Genomic DNA, 16,349 nt, shown 5'->3' on the forward strand with positions numbered 1-16,349 from the left:
AGCACGCTCAGACAACGCGCTCAGACAACGCGCTTAGATACTCCGGCATAACCTTTCTCCGATAAGTAAATAAACACCACGTAAGCAGAGTAGATAGCTCCTTATCGAATACAACCTCTTGTATACTTCGCGATTGCTCCCCGGAGCGCAGCCCCTTACAAAGTATAGTTAATAGATATAGAGTTATTCGCCTATCTATCTTACTAAAAGTTAGATCTCTATACTTTACTCTAATCTTAAATATCTACTTATCTATTATAGCTAGTCTAGTACTATATTCGACTATAATAGATCTCTAATAAAGAACTTTAGAATAAGCTATAAATTTTCTAAATTAGGTAAGTATTAGTAGTAATAACTTCGTTTTGAAGATCCTTATGTGTAAACCTCTTTACTAGCCTACTAGTACAAGAAATTCATTAAAATACTATTATCCTCCTTAAATAAGATATAAGTACTTCTATTTATATCTTATAATAATAATTAAATAGAAGTAAAGAAATTAAAAATAAGTAAATAAAGATAAGAATATAGTAAGAGCGAGCTATGTAATTAGAATTTAGAAGAGGTATCTAAGTCGAAGTTGTAATAGTTAGGTTAGAGTATAGTGCAGAGAGATGACTAAGGTCTCTAGCTACCTAATAGAAGTTTTCTATCTCTCTCTCTCTCTACTATACAGTAACACATCGCGTACTATGCACGACTATCAAACTAGCGAGCTCTTTCCTGGGAAATTCCTGGTTGAACAGGAGCTGCCCAATGCTTCTCCGGATTTGCTCATTCTCAACCAGCCAATAACGCATTTTACGGCGTTCTCTTATCTCTGGAAGCATAGTAGCTACCGTGTTTGTGCAGATGGCGGTGCAAACAGGCTCTTTGATATGTTTGAAGGGGAACTGAAAGAGCAGCGCGCGCAATATGTGAGTTGAAGCGAGGATTTGAGCGATTGGGCAAGCCTGATACGTGCAGCTACCCGACATGGTCCACGGGGACCTTGACTCGTTGCGCCACAATGTGCGTGACTACTATCGCGGTCAAGGTGTCTCAATATCAAGGGACGGCGATCAAGAAAGTACAGATTTTGGAAAATGCATGCAGAAGATATCTTCGCGTGTCTCATCGTTGGGTATGCGAGACGTCCTGGTTCTTGGAACATTGGGTGGACGCGTCGACCAAGGGCTGGGACTGTTGCATGAGATGATTAGAGAGGAGACTAAGCATCCCAACCTCCGATTGTGGCTCTTTTCTGAGTCCAGTCTATCGCTCATCATAAAGGCAAAGGAAACGATCTTGGGAGGCTTGCAGACGAGCCGGGTTTTCACGGAGAACATGGGTCTTGTTCCTATATACGGCCCAGCGGTGATCTCGACTGAAGGACTGGAGTGGGATGTCAAGCAATGGGCTACATGCATGGGCGGACAAGTCAGTACAAGTAACCATGTCAAAGCAGATAGTGTCAGGATCGAGACTGACGCGCCGATACTTTTCACGATAGAGATGGCGTCGTTGAATATGTCGTAACTCTGCAACACGGGCGTCACGAGAGGTAGATGGATGCATGCGTATAATCGTACTGCAGCCATATATGTACACTTTACCATTGCAACACGTATCCGCATTTGGCTGTGCATGTGTAGAACCAGGATCTCGGTAGTCCCTTGATGCCGGAAATGCATTTAGCAAGTTAGTAACGTCACATATTTGGTGTCCCAAGGTTCCCGTCCAACTCGAACGGTCTTGACGTGCTTCCCATGACGAGCCACAGGTCATATTCAGTGACAGTCGGGGAAGGTACGGGGAGCGGATGAGGACAGGCAGTCGGAGGCAACCAGCGGGTCCTCTTGCCTCAACAACAAACGGCTGCCGTCGTCCACTCGCCTTCACTTTCACTGCTACTACTACCATAGCTTCTCTCCATCACCTGGTCTGCTCAAACGCTCGACGCACTTTCCAGCGACACATCGCTAACTCACTGTCGCTACCACTCCACTTTTTGGATTCATATTCCCCCACTATTCAGGCTTGTTGTGCTTCGTTGGGTATCTGTACCCTTCCCCGCACCGCTTGTTGCTCATCTACGGATGTTCCTTTGACTGGTCGACTCTTTTACGGTAGGTGACACAGCATCAACCCGCCCGGTCATAATCTTGCCTTCGTACAACGCCCACGGCGCTTCCATTTGTCTCGCTGCGACTCTCGCTTCCTTTCCCCTCCCATACAGGGTACCTCCGACAACTCGTCAGTTGATGCAAACACTACGGGCGTCCACCGCATTCTTCACAATCTGCACATTGTAGGGCGATCAGTGGGGCAAGACAAAAGTGCCAACGCCATCCATTCACTAATCACGCAGGGAACGGAAACGGCCCATGGCATCTATGCCGGGACACAACCAGCAAGTGCGGGACAATGAATGGCTCAGACGTACACGCTCGACTGTAGGCGTAGAGGGAGAAGCTACAACAAGGGAGAGAGCGATAGGGGATCAGAGCAGGTCGGTGTTGGCCGAGCAACCCTCGCCATCCATGCTGCTACTACCCTTTACCCCTGCCGTATCCTCGCCACTCAATCCCGCAAGACTCAGGCCAGCAAGCCCGGTGCAATCGAGTGACAGGGCACTGGCCGAATCTGAATCTGCGCAAATAGCCTCGCCACGGCCTCACTTGCGATTTCCGCCTCGTCCATATCTGCGGCCAAAGACAAGAAGTACACCAGACCTCCACACTCAAGCATCACGCTCTCTCGGCAAGCCACTCACAGTAAACAACTTGGGAACCGATTACACACGGTACTTTAAGCCCTTCTCAGATGGCACCAATACTCCCAGTCGTAGCCGGGGGACTTCTATCTCAGAAAGGCAGTCTCAAGCCAAGCTCGCCCTCACCACCCCTCCGCCACAAGTCTCATCCGTCAACCCCTTTCTTACACCTAATGCTCCCGATACAGGAGCTTCTCAAGGATCAAGTACTTTATACGATTTGGAGAGGAATGTATCTTTTGTGGATGACCGCTTGGTTGCACCCTACGAAGAAAAGGGAATGGCATCCTGGCCATTGGTATGCGATCAAGAAGAACCAGACGACGAAATGCATATGCCTCGCGATGACGATGACATACGGTTTAGGCCAAGGATACGGGATCATTTCACCAAGGACAGCATCGTCTCCACCATCGGGCTGGTTCTTATGATGTTTGGGTTGATGTTCATATTTGTCGGACTACCCGTCCTCTCGGCTGTGGGTCTCATCGATTATAATTCGGCATATGGTATGCCACTGAGTATGTTCCCCTACTATTGGATACCCCATACCTGGGCCACAGTGAATAACAGACAACACCCACTGCTGGAGAACATGAGAAAAGGTCTCATCGACCCCGATACGCCCAAGACAGTAAGGACAAGAAAGGGCGAATACGGTGATGATTACATACTGGTATTTAGCGACGAATTCAACAAAGACGGTCGGTCATTCTATGAGGGAGATGATCCTTACTTCTTCGCCCCCAACATCTGGTACGGAGCCACACAAGACCTAGAGTGGTATGACGCCGATGCTGTAACTACCAGTCATGGGTCGCTTCAGATGCGTTTAGAAGAGTTCTTCAACCACGGACTCAAATTCAGGTCCGGCATGTTGAACAGCTGGAACCAGTTGTGCTTCAAAGGTGGCATCTTTGAAGTTTCGGTATCTTTGCCTGGGCCAGCAGGTGTTCAAGGACTTTGGCCCGGCGCATGGACAATGGGGAATCTCGGTCGACCCGGATATCTAAGTACCACGGATGGACTATGGCCCTACACTTATCAGGCCTGTGATGCTGGCATCACACCCAATCAGTCCAGCCCTGATGGTCTGTCTCACCTGCCTGGTCAACGACTTCCATCATGCACCTGTCCGGGTGAAGATCATCCCACACCTGGAACCGGAAGAGGTGCTCCAGAAATCGACATCATTGAAGCAGGAGCTTTCTCAGGCTATCCAGAACCTCAAGGATTGCCTATAGCAACGCAAAGTTACCAGGTTGCCCCGTTCGATATCAACTACTACCCAAACTATAACTTCACGGCGTTTCCAGATCTGACTTTGAGTGGTTTGAACACGTATACCGGTGGTCCTTTCCAGCAGGCCATCTCTGCGACTACAATGCTCAACAAGGACTGGTACGACAACAAGCAATACCAGCGCTTCTCTTTTGAATATGTGCCCGGACAGGGCAAAGAGGCTTACATATTATGGAAAGTAGGGGGGCAGACAATGTTCATGATGGATGGCCGGGCGATTGGATCAAATGGCAATATACAAGCCCGTCAGATATCGGAAGAGCCCATGTCACTGATTCTCAATCTCGGTTTCAGTAATTCGTGGACGTACATCGACTGGAAGAACTTGGTATTTCCAACAACAATGCACGTCGACTATGTGAGATGGTATCAGAAGAAGGGTGAGAGAATGGTGACATGCGATCCTCCAGGCTTTGAAACGACCGAGTACATTGAGAAGCACGCAAAAGCCTACCAAAACCCAAACTACACTGTAAGAGTCTCGTAGAGCGATGACGAGAGACGAGAGACTAATGCGAATCAGTTGTGGGACCAAACAGGCTATGCCTGGCCCAAACATAGGCTCAACAGCGAGTGCTGATAACCAAAGGACTTTTGCGATCACGTCCACAATGGAAAGCATAGTTGCGGTACAGTTTTTCTTTTCTCGACGGTTCATAGACGTGTCGGCTCCGTGCCACTACATGATAGCCAGGTGCCCCCTTTCCTCTCTTGAATCATGCGGCTGTATCTTAGAGGAGTGGGGCACTGGCGGTATTTAGGCATCACGTGCTGATTATTGCATATGAGGTGGTGTGCGAATACCTTTTGCAGCAACATGAGAATAATGGTTCATGTTATTGAGTGGCATTTAATGGCGCGCATGTTCAGATTGAGTTTTGTTGCGGAGGCAGTTCAGCGCAAGTAGCTCTACAGATTTGGAACAATAGAATAGGCCGTCGAAATCATCTCTTGTGTTTATCCTGTGACCGTTTGTGGGGCAGTGTAATATCAACATGCCGATGCTTGATTGAGGCAATGGCTACGTTTGATCAAGTCTACAAATGTGCTCAACTCCTGTCTATATTGGAGCATTGCCCACTATTCGCAACCCTTGTCGTTAAATGAATATCCAGCTTACTATGTAGACTCATGCCGTACTCCCACTGCTGAAGACTTTGCCAAAGGCGTCGCCTTCTTCCATGCTCAGCCCCTCATCCAAAATGTCATGCGCCATGTTGACAACCTCGTCTTCGATGCCGGACTCCAAAACTAAGCCTTCACTGAAGGCTAGCCGTGTCAGAGCAACAAGATATGCATGCTGTCCGCCCAGTGTGTTGACTAGCTTGGTCTTGATGTCGAATTTGGGATTTGATGTGGCTACGTGGTGGATGAGCTTCATGGTTGCGTTGATGGAATCCACCTTGTAGGTTTGGGTGGGTGCAATTGGGTGGCGGTATAGGCTTGTTATGCAATGGTCGAGGTATTTGATGAGCCGACCAATACACAGTCGGTTTTGTGCCAAGCGACGGGACCCATATTCAAATATGGAAAACTGCGTGAGCACTGAGAGGACAAGAAGACGCAGGTCCCATAGCTCGGCCTCAGACACTGGTATGGTAGATGTAAGTGATGCGGCAGGATCCGGCACAGGTTTGGGTGTCTCGGTGAAGAGGTTGGTTAGACGATTGATTAGAGCGTCTTCGTTGTTTGCTTGGTTATCTGCAGCGGGATCTGCTGTACTAATGGGCCCAACAGAGGTGGTGAGAGCAGAAGTGCCCAAAATGCGTAACATGAGAGTGATCTGCGCCACAGGCTGCTCTTTGACTAAGAGCATTAACGTAAAACTAGAAGGTATTGCTTGCCACAGACGGACGATTGCTCCGGGATCTGATGAGGATAGGCAGCTAGTTGCTACTAAATAGAGCAGCTCGAGACAGTCCTCCACATCAATGTAGGCAGCAATTTGGCGCTGTTTTGGCGAGTACAGATCTGCAATTGCCTTGTCACCCCCCCTGGCTGCTTTGGATATGGGGTCAGCCACAAGATCAATGGAAGCAATGATGAGTGAAACAATGCGTTGGGCAATTTCTACAGCAGTCTCGACTGGTTCGCATGCGAGGATAAAATGTAGCGCATCGAGGATCAGCGGAGTAGGGGCATAGTACTTTTCGGTTTGACATCTTTTCCAGAGGTCGAGAAAGACATGGCACAGGTGCAAGGCCAACTCATGGACATCATCGATAGTCATGTTTGCTAGCGCATCGTACACAATCGACGACAATTTCTTGGTGGGGCTGGAGGGAAAGGCATACTTGGTCAGTGCCTCAAGTACGCGGTCTGTGTCAATAGAGGACGGGTGGGAAAGCAGGCGGTGCAACAGGGCGAATCGACGGTCGTTGTGTCTGAAGTGCTGCAGCAGTGCCGTATCTATCTTGACTTGGGCTACTAGCGGCGGTTCCGGCTCCTTGGGTCGACTACGCGGCCCGCTCAGCTGTAGGGCGGGCAGTGGTACAGGACTTTGGTCAATGACATGCCGCTTACGCTTCCCGGCCTTGGGAGTGACAGTTTTTGGTCTGTCGCGATGCCTGGATGGGGATGCCATGACCACGTCGTCATCGTCGAAGCCGTCGGCTAGCGGGCCTCTTGCCGGGTGTGCTCCCCTGGGCGTACCTGTGGGACTGGCAGGTGGCAGGGCTGCTGTTGGTTTTGAGGGCACAATCCTTGCTGTTCTTCGCGGAATGCCAGCCTCGCGTGCCTCATACTGGTGGAACATGGTGTCTGTCTGGGCCGACTCTGCCTCGCGGCGCAGACCGTCCATCTCGGCGCGTAGTCTGGCCAACTCTGTGCCATGGGCATGTTGCTGGTCGGCCAGCTGGCGCTCGTATCGTTTGGTTTCGATGTCATGGCGTCTTCGAAGTATGTCAGCCTCACCCGATTTGGTCTGCAGCTTTTCCCTGAGCGCGTCGGCCTCTCGTGTCTGGCGGGCCTTGTCTTGCTCCAACTGCGGGCATCAGCAAGGTCGTGAGAGCATGCGTGCGGTATACAAAGGGTATCGCACCTGGGTGATGCGCTGGATCAGGTGGTGGGGGTCAGTCTGTTGGCTGTGTGTACCGGCGGCGGCGCCGTCTTCGTGGCCGTCATGGTCGTCGTCGGCGTACGAGTAGTCGTTGGCGTGCTGGGGCTGTGAAGGCAGCGGTGCCTGGGTCGTCAGCACCCAGGGCGAGGCGGGCGGCGGGCCAGAGGCATCATTCAGGTCGACAAGCTCTGCGCCGTCATCATCATCGTCGTCGTCGTCGTCGAGACCATAGTCGGAGGCGGGTGCAGGGTGGTTAGGGTGGTAGGAGTGCTGGGTGGCGCGCAAGGCATTGGCCTCGAGGTGGTGCAGCGTGTTTGCGGGGAGGTGGTCGAGGTCGTCGTCGTCGAAGCCGTAGTCGTCGTCGTCTTGGTCAGGCATGGTGGCTCCATTGGGACTAGAGAGAGGCTGGGCTGGGGCGTATGCTTACGATAGTCGTGGTGGCATTAGGCCGTCGTCGCTAACCGGAGGAGCAGCCATGACGTCTGTCCGTTGTGACTTGTCCGCCGCAATTTCACAGCCTGCCTACTAGTAATAGTCGAACCCTCGCTCGCACGTCTGGCCCACCACCGCGCCCTCGACCACCCCGCCGTCGCATTCACACCCCGACGACACTCATCACCATCACCATCACCGCCCCCCAATCCCTCGCTGTAGGCTCCCACATAGCTGCTGTTGCTGCTGCTGCTGCCATCACCACCCGCCCGCGCTCACCATGGCGCGCCCTCGCAAGGACGTCAAGTTCCAGCATCAAACGCGCAGTGCCAGCAATGGACGGGCTCGTAGGCCCTCGCAGTCTCTGTCCGAGTTCAGCGACCCCGGAAGCCCAACCACCATCAAGGAGGAAGCGGCTCCCCCAGTACGTTGGCCCGTCTCTCTCTTCTTCGCCCTCGCCCTGCTGACTTGCCTAGGCCCCCGAACAACCCCCCCAAACCGAGTACGAGAAGAAAAAGGCAAACTTCATCACCCGCACAATATGGACCCTCGTCATGATTGCCGCCTTCTTCTGGGCTCTCGGCGCTGGCCACCTCTTCATAATCATCATGGTCACGGCCGTCCAATGCATATCCTTCAAGGAGGTCATTGCAATCGCAAACGTGCCTAGCAAGGCCCGCAGCCTGCGCTTCACAAAGTCGCTCAACTGGTACTTTCTCGGCACCGCAATGTACTTTTTGTATGGCGAGAGCGTCATCTACTACTTCAAACATATTTTGATGGTTGACCGGCTGCTGCTTCCTCTGGCTACCCACCACCGCTTCATCTCCTTTATGCTCTACATTATTGGTACGAGAGCTCCTCCCTTTCACCCCGTCTCGTTGAGCTAACCCAGCCAGGCTTCATATTTTTCGTCTTCTCCCTCCAAAAGGGCCACTACAAGTTCCAGTTCACCCAATTTGCATGGTCCCACATGGCTCTGTTCCTCATTGTCGGACAGGCTCACTTTGTCATCAACAACATCTTCGAAGGTTTCATTTGGTTCATCCTCCCCGTGTCCATGGTCATCACAAACGACATATTTGCCTATCTCTGCGGAATCACGTTTGGCAGGACTCCATTGATCCAAATCTCACCCAAGAAGACCTGGGAGGGATTCTTGGGTGCCTGGTTCTTTACCGTCCTCTGGGGTGTCGCCGTCACTCATTTTGTCTCCCAGTACAAGTACTTTATCTGCCCCGTCAACGACTTGGGCGCAAACATCTGGTCTGGCCTCGAGTGCAGACCCAATCCCGTCTTTGTTGCGCGCGACTACACAATTCCCTTCCTTCCCGAGGGTCTTCCGTTCCCCCGCACCTTTAACATCATGCCCGTTCAATTCCACGTCATTATGCTAGGAACCTTTGCCTCGCTCATTGCACCATTTGGTGGCTTCTTCGCCTCTGGTCTGAAACGAACATTCAAAATCAAGGACTTTGGCGATTCTATTCCTGGACATGGCGGTATGACTGACCGCATGGACTGCCAGTTCATCATGGGATCCATTGCATTCTTCTACTACTCGAGTTTTATTGCTGTCCACCACACGACTGTCGGCGGCGTCATCGAGTCTGCCATTACTGGACTTACCTACGAGGAACAGATGGAAGTTGTCAAGATCTTGAGCAAGCACCTGGTGAACCAGGACATAATATCACCAAAGGTATGTTTCTCCTCTTGTCGAGCCCACATCTTGCATGCTCACTTTAGCGTTACAGGTGCTTGAACTTCTCTCCGAGCAAATGGTGCGGAGATGAAGGCAAAACATGGATTTAGCTTAATCATTTAATAGAGTGTTTACTGGTCCAAGAGGAGGTTTGGGAGGGAGGAGTCAAATCTGGCGCTGCCTTGCAGACGCAGCTCGAATTTCGACAGGCATGGCATACGGCATCAGCCGCGGGCGGTAGGTATTGGTAATTGGGCGCATATACCCTTTCTGCAGTCTGGCGCACACTTGAAACATGAGTTTCTTGATGGCGCGCATCAACGTAGCATACAAGTAGTAATATTCTTTACATATTTGCCTACTAGTGGAAGCTCAAAGCTCCTAGTGAGGTGAGGCATGACAGACGTGCGCAACCGAGGCTTCTGCGCACGGCCCCTCTTGCAACTCAAGTTTTGGGCCTGTTCAGACAGGCAAGGCATCACATCAACGCCAATGCCACCACGCCCATTCGTGAACGACCGACTATGGCGTTGTCTCTGTCCTGGCTTTCCACCCAACTCGACGACAAGCGCCACGGTAGCAACATCGGCTAGGCGGCCACAGCGCAATGCGACACGGAATGATGGATCAATCAATCCCCGCAACCAGTGGCGTGCTTATACTCTGTCCAAGACATGTCGCGCGGCCAACGAGTCCTTCTTCTCACAGCCCGGCGTGGCGCCAACTGGGTTCCGGCCTTTTGGCGAGCAATCCCACGTTCCTCGCCCCGTCAGTTCCCGGCAAAAGCCTTCGCTCGCTCAGCTTCCAACCGACCTTCTCTACGACCATGCCCGTGCCGAGGGCGCCAAAGGCCATTGGAACGAGGTCATGAACATTTGCAGGGTGTTAATCAAGGACAGAGGAGAGCAGCCAAATAGGGAAATGTATACAGCCATACTGCACAGCTTTGTCAGTTCCAAGGATGGCACGGCTGGCAAGCTACGCAAAGTACTTGAAGAAATGGGCTTCTGGAGTCAGACGGATGCGTCGCTGTTTGGGGCCCCAAGGATTGAGCTTGACGCTCGTGCGTGCGAGTGTGTGCTGGAGGTGCTGGCAGTGCATCCTGACTACCTTTTGCGCTCCGAGATCCTCGAATACATGAAGTCGCGCTGGCTCACCCTTTCCACTCGCGGGCAGAACTTTGTCGTGGCAGGGTTGCTGCGAGAGCGTCATTTCGAGCAGGCGCTTGACACAATGGAGGGCATGATTCGGAACAACATACGTGTGGAGAATTGGGTCTTCGACGAGGCCATGTGGATTCTATTGGAGTTCAAAGAAGTGGAAGAGGCTTTCTACGTCCTGGGCCTCAAAGAAACAGTGCAAAACAAAGGCAGTGGCACGGGGACTGCCAAGGTAAGTGATGCGCTTTTGGGCACATTGCTGGACGCAGCAGCAGAGAGTCAACTTGTATGTGTAACACCAATTTGACAATCAACCCATGGCACAATGCTGATGGCGCGCAGTATGAAGAAACGGTCAAAGTGTGGATGACTCAAGTTCAGCCAGGCTACCTGAAACCGGGCACTGGCACCTGCATGTCTGTTCTTGCCCTCGCTTCTCATCATGGAGACGTTGAACTTGCCACCGACGTCTTTCGTCTACTTACGGAGCGAGAAACCACTTTTACGACTCACCACTACGAGCTCATCATGTCGACTCATCTCCAAGCCAATGATGTCGAGGCTGCTCTATCCGTGATTCTCATCATGGTCGATGCTAACGTCAAGGTCGATGCTGCAACGTGCCAGCCACTGTACCATTACTTGTCTATTGACACAGATGACGGGACTAACCGCCCGTTGGAAGCTTTTGCCCTCCTCCAGGACTATGAGGCTGCTGGTCGCAGAGTGCCCACAGCGGCGGTGAATGCGTGCATCCAGGCTAGTCTTGCCCTGGGTCGCCTTGAGGAGGCGATTGAGATATACAAAGCCCTTCATACCGTTTCACGCGCGGGGCCCAACACCAACACATTCAATATTCTATTCAAGGGCTGCCACAAGTTTGTACGCAAGGAACTGGCAATGTTCTTGGCAAACGAGATGATGCAGCTTGGGCTGATGCCCGACCGCATTACATATGATCGGCTCGTACTGGTCTGCCTACGATGTGGCGACCTGGAAGATGCACTGCTATACTATGAGGAGATGATGTCGTCGGGCGAGGGTGACGCGCCGATGAAGCCCCGAAAGAAGACTTGGGAGCTTCTCATACACGCTTGTGCGGTAAAGGGTGACGAGAGAGCCGTTGCGCTTCTTAACGAGTACAAACGAGAGATTGACGAGCCCCGCATGTCAGTGGAGAAGGCTGTTGTCGACCGTTTTGAGTATGGGATGCTGCCGACGCCCCGAACATCTGGAGCGGGAGGCATCGAGTCTGGTCGATTGCATGGTGTGGAAGATCAACACGTCAGGCCAGCGGCAGAGGTGACACACTCCCCAGGGCTCGGGGCCGACACAGGACGATCGGGGGCAAAAGATGGGTTTTGGCACCAAGGCAACGAGGCCGGTGTGAATACGGAAGCGGACTTGAAGGAGAGCGCCGATCTCGAGGGCGCACAGTCCACTGCAGCAGCTAGCGATGACACAAGGCCATCCTAAGAGGGAAAGAAACGCGCGACCCTTTTGGACGGCCCAGTAGCTTGATAAGTGCCGGGGGGGCTATGATTAAGTAGATGGTATTCACCGGATTTGCTAACAGACTCTTACTTTGGGGTGCCGGTGCTGCACCCGTATACATGGTGTGTATTGTAGTGTAGGTGTAGTAAGTAGTCGTCGTATCGCCATGTCGACGGTGAGCGTAGGGGGAGGGGCTGACAGCGTATACAGTACGGCGAAGCGTCGATGATAAGTATTTTTGTACGTGCGCGTGGGGTCGTGACATGTCGAGGCCAGGCGGTCTGGCGGTGATTATTCACGACATGCAAATTCCTCCTCGCACGAGCTTGTTATCTCTCAACCATTGCCATAGAGTGGAGTTGGAGGGGTGGGGAGAAGCGGAGGAAGACAGCTGCCGAGGCCGCGGGCGTGGACGAATCAGAGGCTGGGCAAATCAAGGTTTTCAAGCAAACTAGCTCCCTCTTGGAGAAGCTTAACTCGTACCGCAGAGCCGCAGTCTCAACCGCTCCACTGCACGCCTCAACTTTGACGATAGCGTTGCGGCCTTTTCCAGGATCCTGCTTCCTTGCCGCTCCATCCGATACCACCCAAGCCGAGCTATTGCCGTCGACGCGCCCTGTCTTTTTTTTTTCCTTGCTCGCCTACTTTCAAATGCCGTAGATGCCGACTCCACACTGGCGACGCGGGCGTCACTCTTCCGACCGGTGTGTATGGGGTTATGCCTGAAACGGCCATCGGAACCTGCTAGGACGTTGCATCTCCGGTGGTTGGTTTGACCCCAACATGTGGGGACTGAAATGTCGAATGATGCACTGACTGGAGTCTCCATGATGGCACCCACACGACGGTACTGGCATTGTGGGGAATGGTTCTGGAGTACAAGTAGGGACCTCTCTCTCGACCCCTTCTTCTCGTGCAGTCCCTTCTTTCTCCTCTTGCACTTTGACCCCTTCCATCTTCGATCACAATGGGACTCAGCGGCAAAACCCTCCAGACGGCCCAGCTTTTGCTCGTTGTCCTACCGGCCTTTGTGCTGTTCGGGTACAATCAGTCTGGCGTAGGTGGTCTCCTCTCACTCCGGGACTGGAACGACCACTTCCCCGAAATTAACACCATCGACACGCATGGCGCTGAGAAGAGCAGCAACTCTACCAAGCAGGGTGCAGTCGTTGCCAGCTTCACCATCGGTGCCCTCTTTGGCGCTCTATCCTGTTCCTGGATCGGAGACTACCTCGGGCGACGGAAGCTCATCTTCTTTGCTGCAGGTCTGACGCTTATTGGCGAGATACTGCAATGCACCAGCTTCCAGCTTGCCCAATTTGTTGTCGGCCGCTTTATCCTCGGCTGGGGCGTCGGTGCTCTGAGCGCCACAGTCCCAGTCTGGCAATCCGAGTGTTCATCGTCGGCCAACCGTGGTAAGCACGTCGTGCTGGACGGATGCTTCATCTCTCTGGGCTACCTCCTCGAAGCCTGGATCAATTTGGGCTTCTTTGAGCAAGACAACCTGCCCTTGCAATGGCGCATTCCTCTCGCTATTCCGACTGTCATTTCCGTCATTCCCATGTTGGCGGTTTTCAGCATCCCTGAATCACCTCGTTGGCTTGTAGCAAAAGGCCGTGTCGAAGACGCTCGTGTTAGTCTGTCCAGCTTCAAGGGTCTGGATCTGCACGACCCTGAGATCACTGCTGAGATCACTGGCATTGAGATCACGCTCGAGGAAACCGGCCGCAGCGCAGCAAAGATGAGCGATATCTTCACCATGGGCAAAGACAAGCTATTCTACCGCTTTGCACTCTGCATTTTCCTCCAGTTTTTGCAGCAGATGTGTGGCAGCAACCTCATCTCCACCTACTCAACTGTAAGCCTAATCATTTCAACCTTATCCATGATCACCGTATTAACTTGTTTCTGTAGATCATCTTCCAGCAGGGTCTAGGCCTCAACAGCGAAACGTCACGCATCCTGTCCGGCGGCGCGTTGACCTGGAAATTTCTTTCCTGCTTTGTCGCCTTCTTCACCATTGACCGCTTCGGACGTCGCAAGCTCTTCATGTTTAGCGGCGCCGGCATGGCCTCTTGCATGTTGGCATTAGCCATCGCATCCAGCTTCCCTAAGACGAACCAATCTGCCCAAATAGCCTCTGCATTCTTCGTCTTCCTCTTCAACTTCTTTATCCCTATCGGCTTCCTTGGCGCAAACTTCTTGTATTGCACGGAAGTTGCCCCAACCCGGCTGCGCGTGCCTATGGCTGGTATCTCGACCGCGAACCATTGGCTTTGGAACTTTGTCGTCAATATGGTCACTCCTGTATGTACACATGTTCTGTTTATATCTTGATTTCTGCTAACGCGCAACACTAGGTCGCGATTGAGACCATTGGATGGAAATACTACCTTGTTTTCCTTATCATCTCCGCCATCATTCTCCCCGTAGTCTACTTTGGCTACCCCGAGACCATGGGTCGTAGCTTGGAGGAGCTGGAAGTCATGTTCACAGAGGGCAAGAGCATTCCTGCTATTGTTAGCATGTCGCGTAAGCCTTTTACTGGCAGCATTGTGCCTGATGACAAGCTTGAGAAGATGGACAAGAACGTTAGCGAGGAGGAGTTTGTATGAGGCTGCTATGGTTGAGTTAACATTTTCCACGTTGAGTGGAGCTCATGGCTTTTTGTATACACAAGACGAGCATCTGAAGACTAGCTACGCTACGATATTATGATGTATGGAAGAAATGAACGATTTATGTTTACGTATTGGATCCCTGTGAGAAACCACCTCTGATATGTATATGAATGCTTTCCCCAGTTTGGAATACTTGCGTTTTACAGCATTCTCAGCTCTAGGAGTGAAGCTGAGAGTCAATTAACAATGTACAGATTTTATCCACATGCCCACCCCACTGATTGAATCAACAAGCTTTCCCCACGAAAACTAAAGTCTCGAGGCTTCCTGGTTAGGACACATATTTTTAGCGCTTGGGAAGATGCAAGGGACATGAGGGAGGGGGGAGGGGCTCAGGCGCTTTGACGATCCTATGATCCCTTGCGTGCACCCACAGCCCCCAATCGTCCATGTATACACTACCACCTTCTCGTCCAAGCTTAAGCTTTAAATGTCTAGGATGCGGAAATTTGGAAGTCGGAAGTTTGGCCCCTTCGTTATGATTGGCTCGGAGCGCGTCATTCGATCGGCAGCAACCGGGACGGAGAGAACAGACGCTAAGCTCCAGCCACCAACATCACATTCCCCCGCGTTCTGTATGTACTGTAGATCACTGTGACCTAACTCAGCCTCCAAGGCGCACAGTAAAGTCACGGTGCATAGGTGGAGGGCAAAACGTGCAAATGATGTGAGTGGATGAACAAAAACCTACTATGATTGTTGATCATTGGTATACACTACACAGCCATTTTTGCAATACCATCTTCGGCAGTACTACGTATGTGGCGTAGTGCAAGTTTCCTATATCAGATTAGTGGGTGAGGCAGTTATTTTGAGGGTTGGGGCGCAGCGCTCTGAGGTGCAAGGCTTAGATACACCCATCTGATGGGGTTCTAGCTGGATAGTGTGGGAGGAAGGTAGATCGGGGACCGGAGTACACATGCACATATTTAAGGCTGAAGATAGGAGGTCAATAGGTTACTTTTCTCCTAACAAAGACACATATACACTAGTATATCCTTCTAAACGTTTACTATACTCCAAGCCCTTGACTTGCATATTTGCTTTCCAGCCAATCCCAATCCAACAATATCTTGTACATCCCTTACCCTACCCTGCCACGAACAGGATGACCTCGGCAAAGTCCAAAGCGAGTGAAAGCGGTACATCGGCGGCCTCACACGATCCACTGCCGGCCTACGATGGCTCCTCCGCCTCGGACCCACCACCAACCTACGAATCCGTCGGACGCGCCCTCACGGCCCTCGCCCAAGGCGACCCGGACGAGTACATCACAGTACCGTTCGTAACGCGAACCGTGGACTTCAGCCTTCACAACTTCAACCCATTTTCACACAAGCAAGGCAAGGTCCGCCAGTCCATTGTGACGCGTCGGATGAAACGCTCGCAGTACCTCGCCCACTATGTCAAGGACATGGACGGCAAATTTGTCGGCACAGGCAAGCCGGCGGTAGATGCTGAGCTCGTGTTTGTGCCGGGCAAGAGTAGTCCCGAGGACTTGCTGCGCCAGGTCAATGAGGTGGCGCTCAAAGTGCAGAGGTTGAGGGGCGATGGTATTGGTGAATGGGGAAAGCCGTTGCAGGATCATCCAACAGGATATGGTGGGGGCGGAATGGCCATGTAGGGTTTGTAGTGTGACATGCGTGTGGATCTTTTTTTTTTTGCTGTTTGTTTTTCTCTCTTGATTCAACTGTAACTGTTTGTGTCGTCGGAAGGATTGAGCGGTTTGTTGTCCTGTAAGGTGGTAAATAAGAATCTC

General features: G+C 51.9%; 7 protein-coding genes across 7 annotated transcripts; 6 read left to right on the forward strand and 1 right to left on the reverse strand.

Moving 5' to 3' along the window:
- Nucleotides 1-695: 695 nt before the first annotated feature.
- On the forward strand, nt 696-1,521 carry COCVIDRAFT_113913 (hypothetical protein; the record flags this gene model as incomplete). The annotated part of the gene is made up of 2 exons (XM_014695553.1): nt 696-920; nt 970-1,521. 2 exons carry the CDS (start codon nt 696-698, stop codon nt 1,519-1,521), a joined length of 777 nt encoding a protein of 258 aa, XP_014551039.1.
- Nucleotides 1,522-2,525: 1,004 nt separating this feature from the next.
- Nucleotides 2,526-4,640, forward strand: COCVIDRAFT_113908 (glycoside hydrolase family 16 protein; the record flags this gene model as incomplete). Its single annotated transcript, XM_014695554.1, has 2 exons — nt 2,526-4,532; nt 4,584-4,640. 2 exons carry the CDS (start codon nt 2,526-2,528, stop codon nt 4,638-4,640), a joined length of 2,064 nt encoding a protein of 687 aa, XP_014551040.1.
- Nucleotides 4,641-5,189: 549 nt separating this feature from the next.
- On the reverse strand, nt 5,190-7,496 carry COCVIDRAFT_113912 (hypothetical protein; the record flags this gene model as incomplete). The annotated part of the gene is made up of 2 exons (XM_014695555.1): nt 5,190-7,028; nt 7,101-7,496. 2 exons carry the CDS (start codon nt 7,494-7,496, stop codon nt 5,190-5,192), a joined length of 2,235 nt encoding a protein of 744 aa, XP_014551041.1.
- A 334-nt stretch (nt 7,497-7,830) lies between these two features.
- Nucleotides 7,831-9,346, forward strand: COCVIDRAFT_113904 (hypothetical protein; the record flags this gene model as incomplete). Its single annotated transcript, XM_014695556.1, has 4 exons — nt 7,831-7,986; nt 8,027-8,399; nt 8,450-9,252; nt 9,308-9,346. 4 exons carry the CDS (start codon nt 7,831-7,833, stop codon nt 9,344-9,346), a joined length of 1,371 nt encoding a protein of 456 aa, XP_014551042.1.
- A 401-nt stretch (nt 9,347-9,747) lies between these two features.
- COCVIDRAFT_113929 (hypothetical protein) lies at nt 9,748-11,891 on the forward strand (the record flags this gene model as incomplete). Its single annotated transcript, XM_014695557.1, has 2 exons — nt 9,748-10,701; nt 10,758-11,891. 2 exons carry the CDS (start codon nt 9,748-9,750, stop codon nt 11,889-11,891), a joined length of 2,088 nt encoding a protein of 695 aa, XP_014551043.1.
- Nucleotides 11,892-12,876: 985 nt separating this feature from the next.
- COCVIDRAFT_31340 (hypothetical protein) lies at nt 12,877-14,524 on the forward strand (the record flags this gene model as incomplete). The annotated part of the gene is made up of 3 exons (XM_014695558.1): nt 12,877-13,767; nt 13,824-14,216; nt 14,270-14,524. The coding sequence occupies 3 exons, from the start codon at nt 12,877-12,879 to the stop codon at nt 14,522-14,524; spliced, it is 1,539 nt and encodes a 512-aa protein (XP_014551044.1).
- Nucleotides 14,525-15,698: 1,174 nt separating this feature from the next.
- Nucleotides 15,699-16,214, forward strand: COCVIDRAFT_113938 (hypothetical protein; the record flags this gene model as incomplete). Its single annotated transcript, XM_014695559.1, has 1 exon — nt 15,699-16,214. One exon carries the CDS (start codon nt 15,699-15,701, stop codon nt 16,212-16,214), a length of 516 nt encoding a protein of 171 aa, XP_014551045.1.
- Nucleotides 16,215-16,349: the final 135 nt, after the last annotated feature.

This window comes from Bipolaris victoriae, assembly GCF_000527765.1.
Source record: "Bipolaris victoriae FI3 unplaced genomic scaffold scaffold_155, whole genome shotgun sequence".
NCBI classification, from domain to species: Eukaryota; Fungi; Ascomycota; class Dothideomycetes; order Pleosporales; family Pleosporaceae; genus Bipolaris; species Bipolaris victoriae.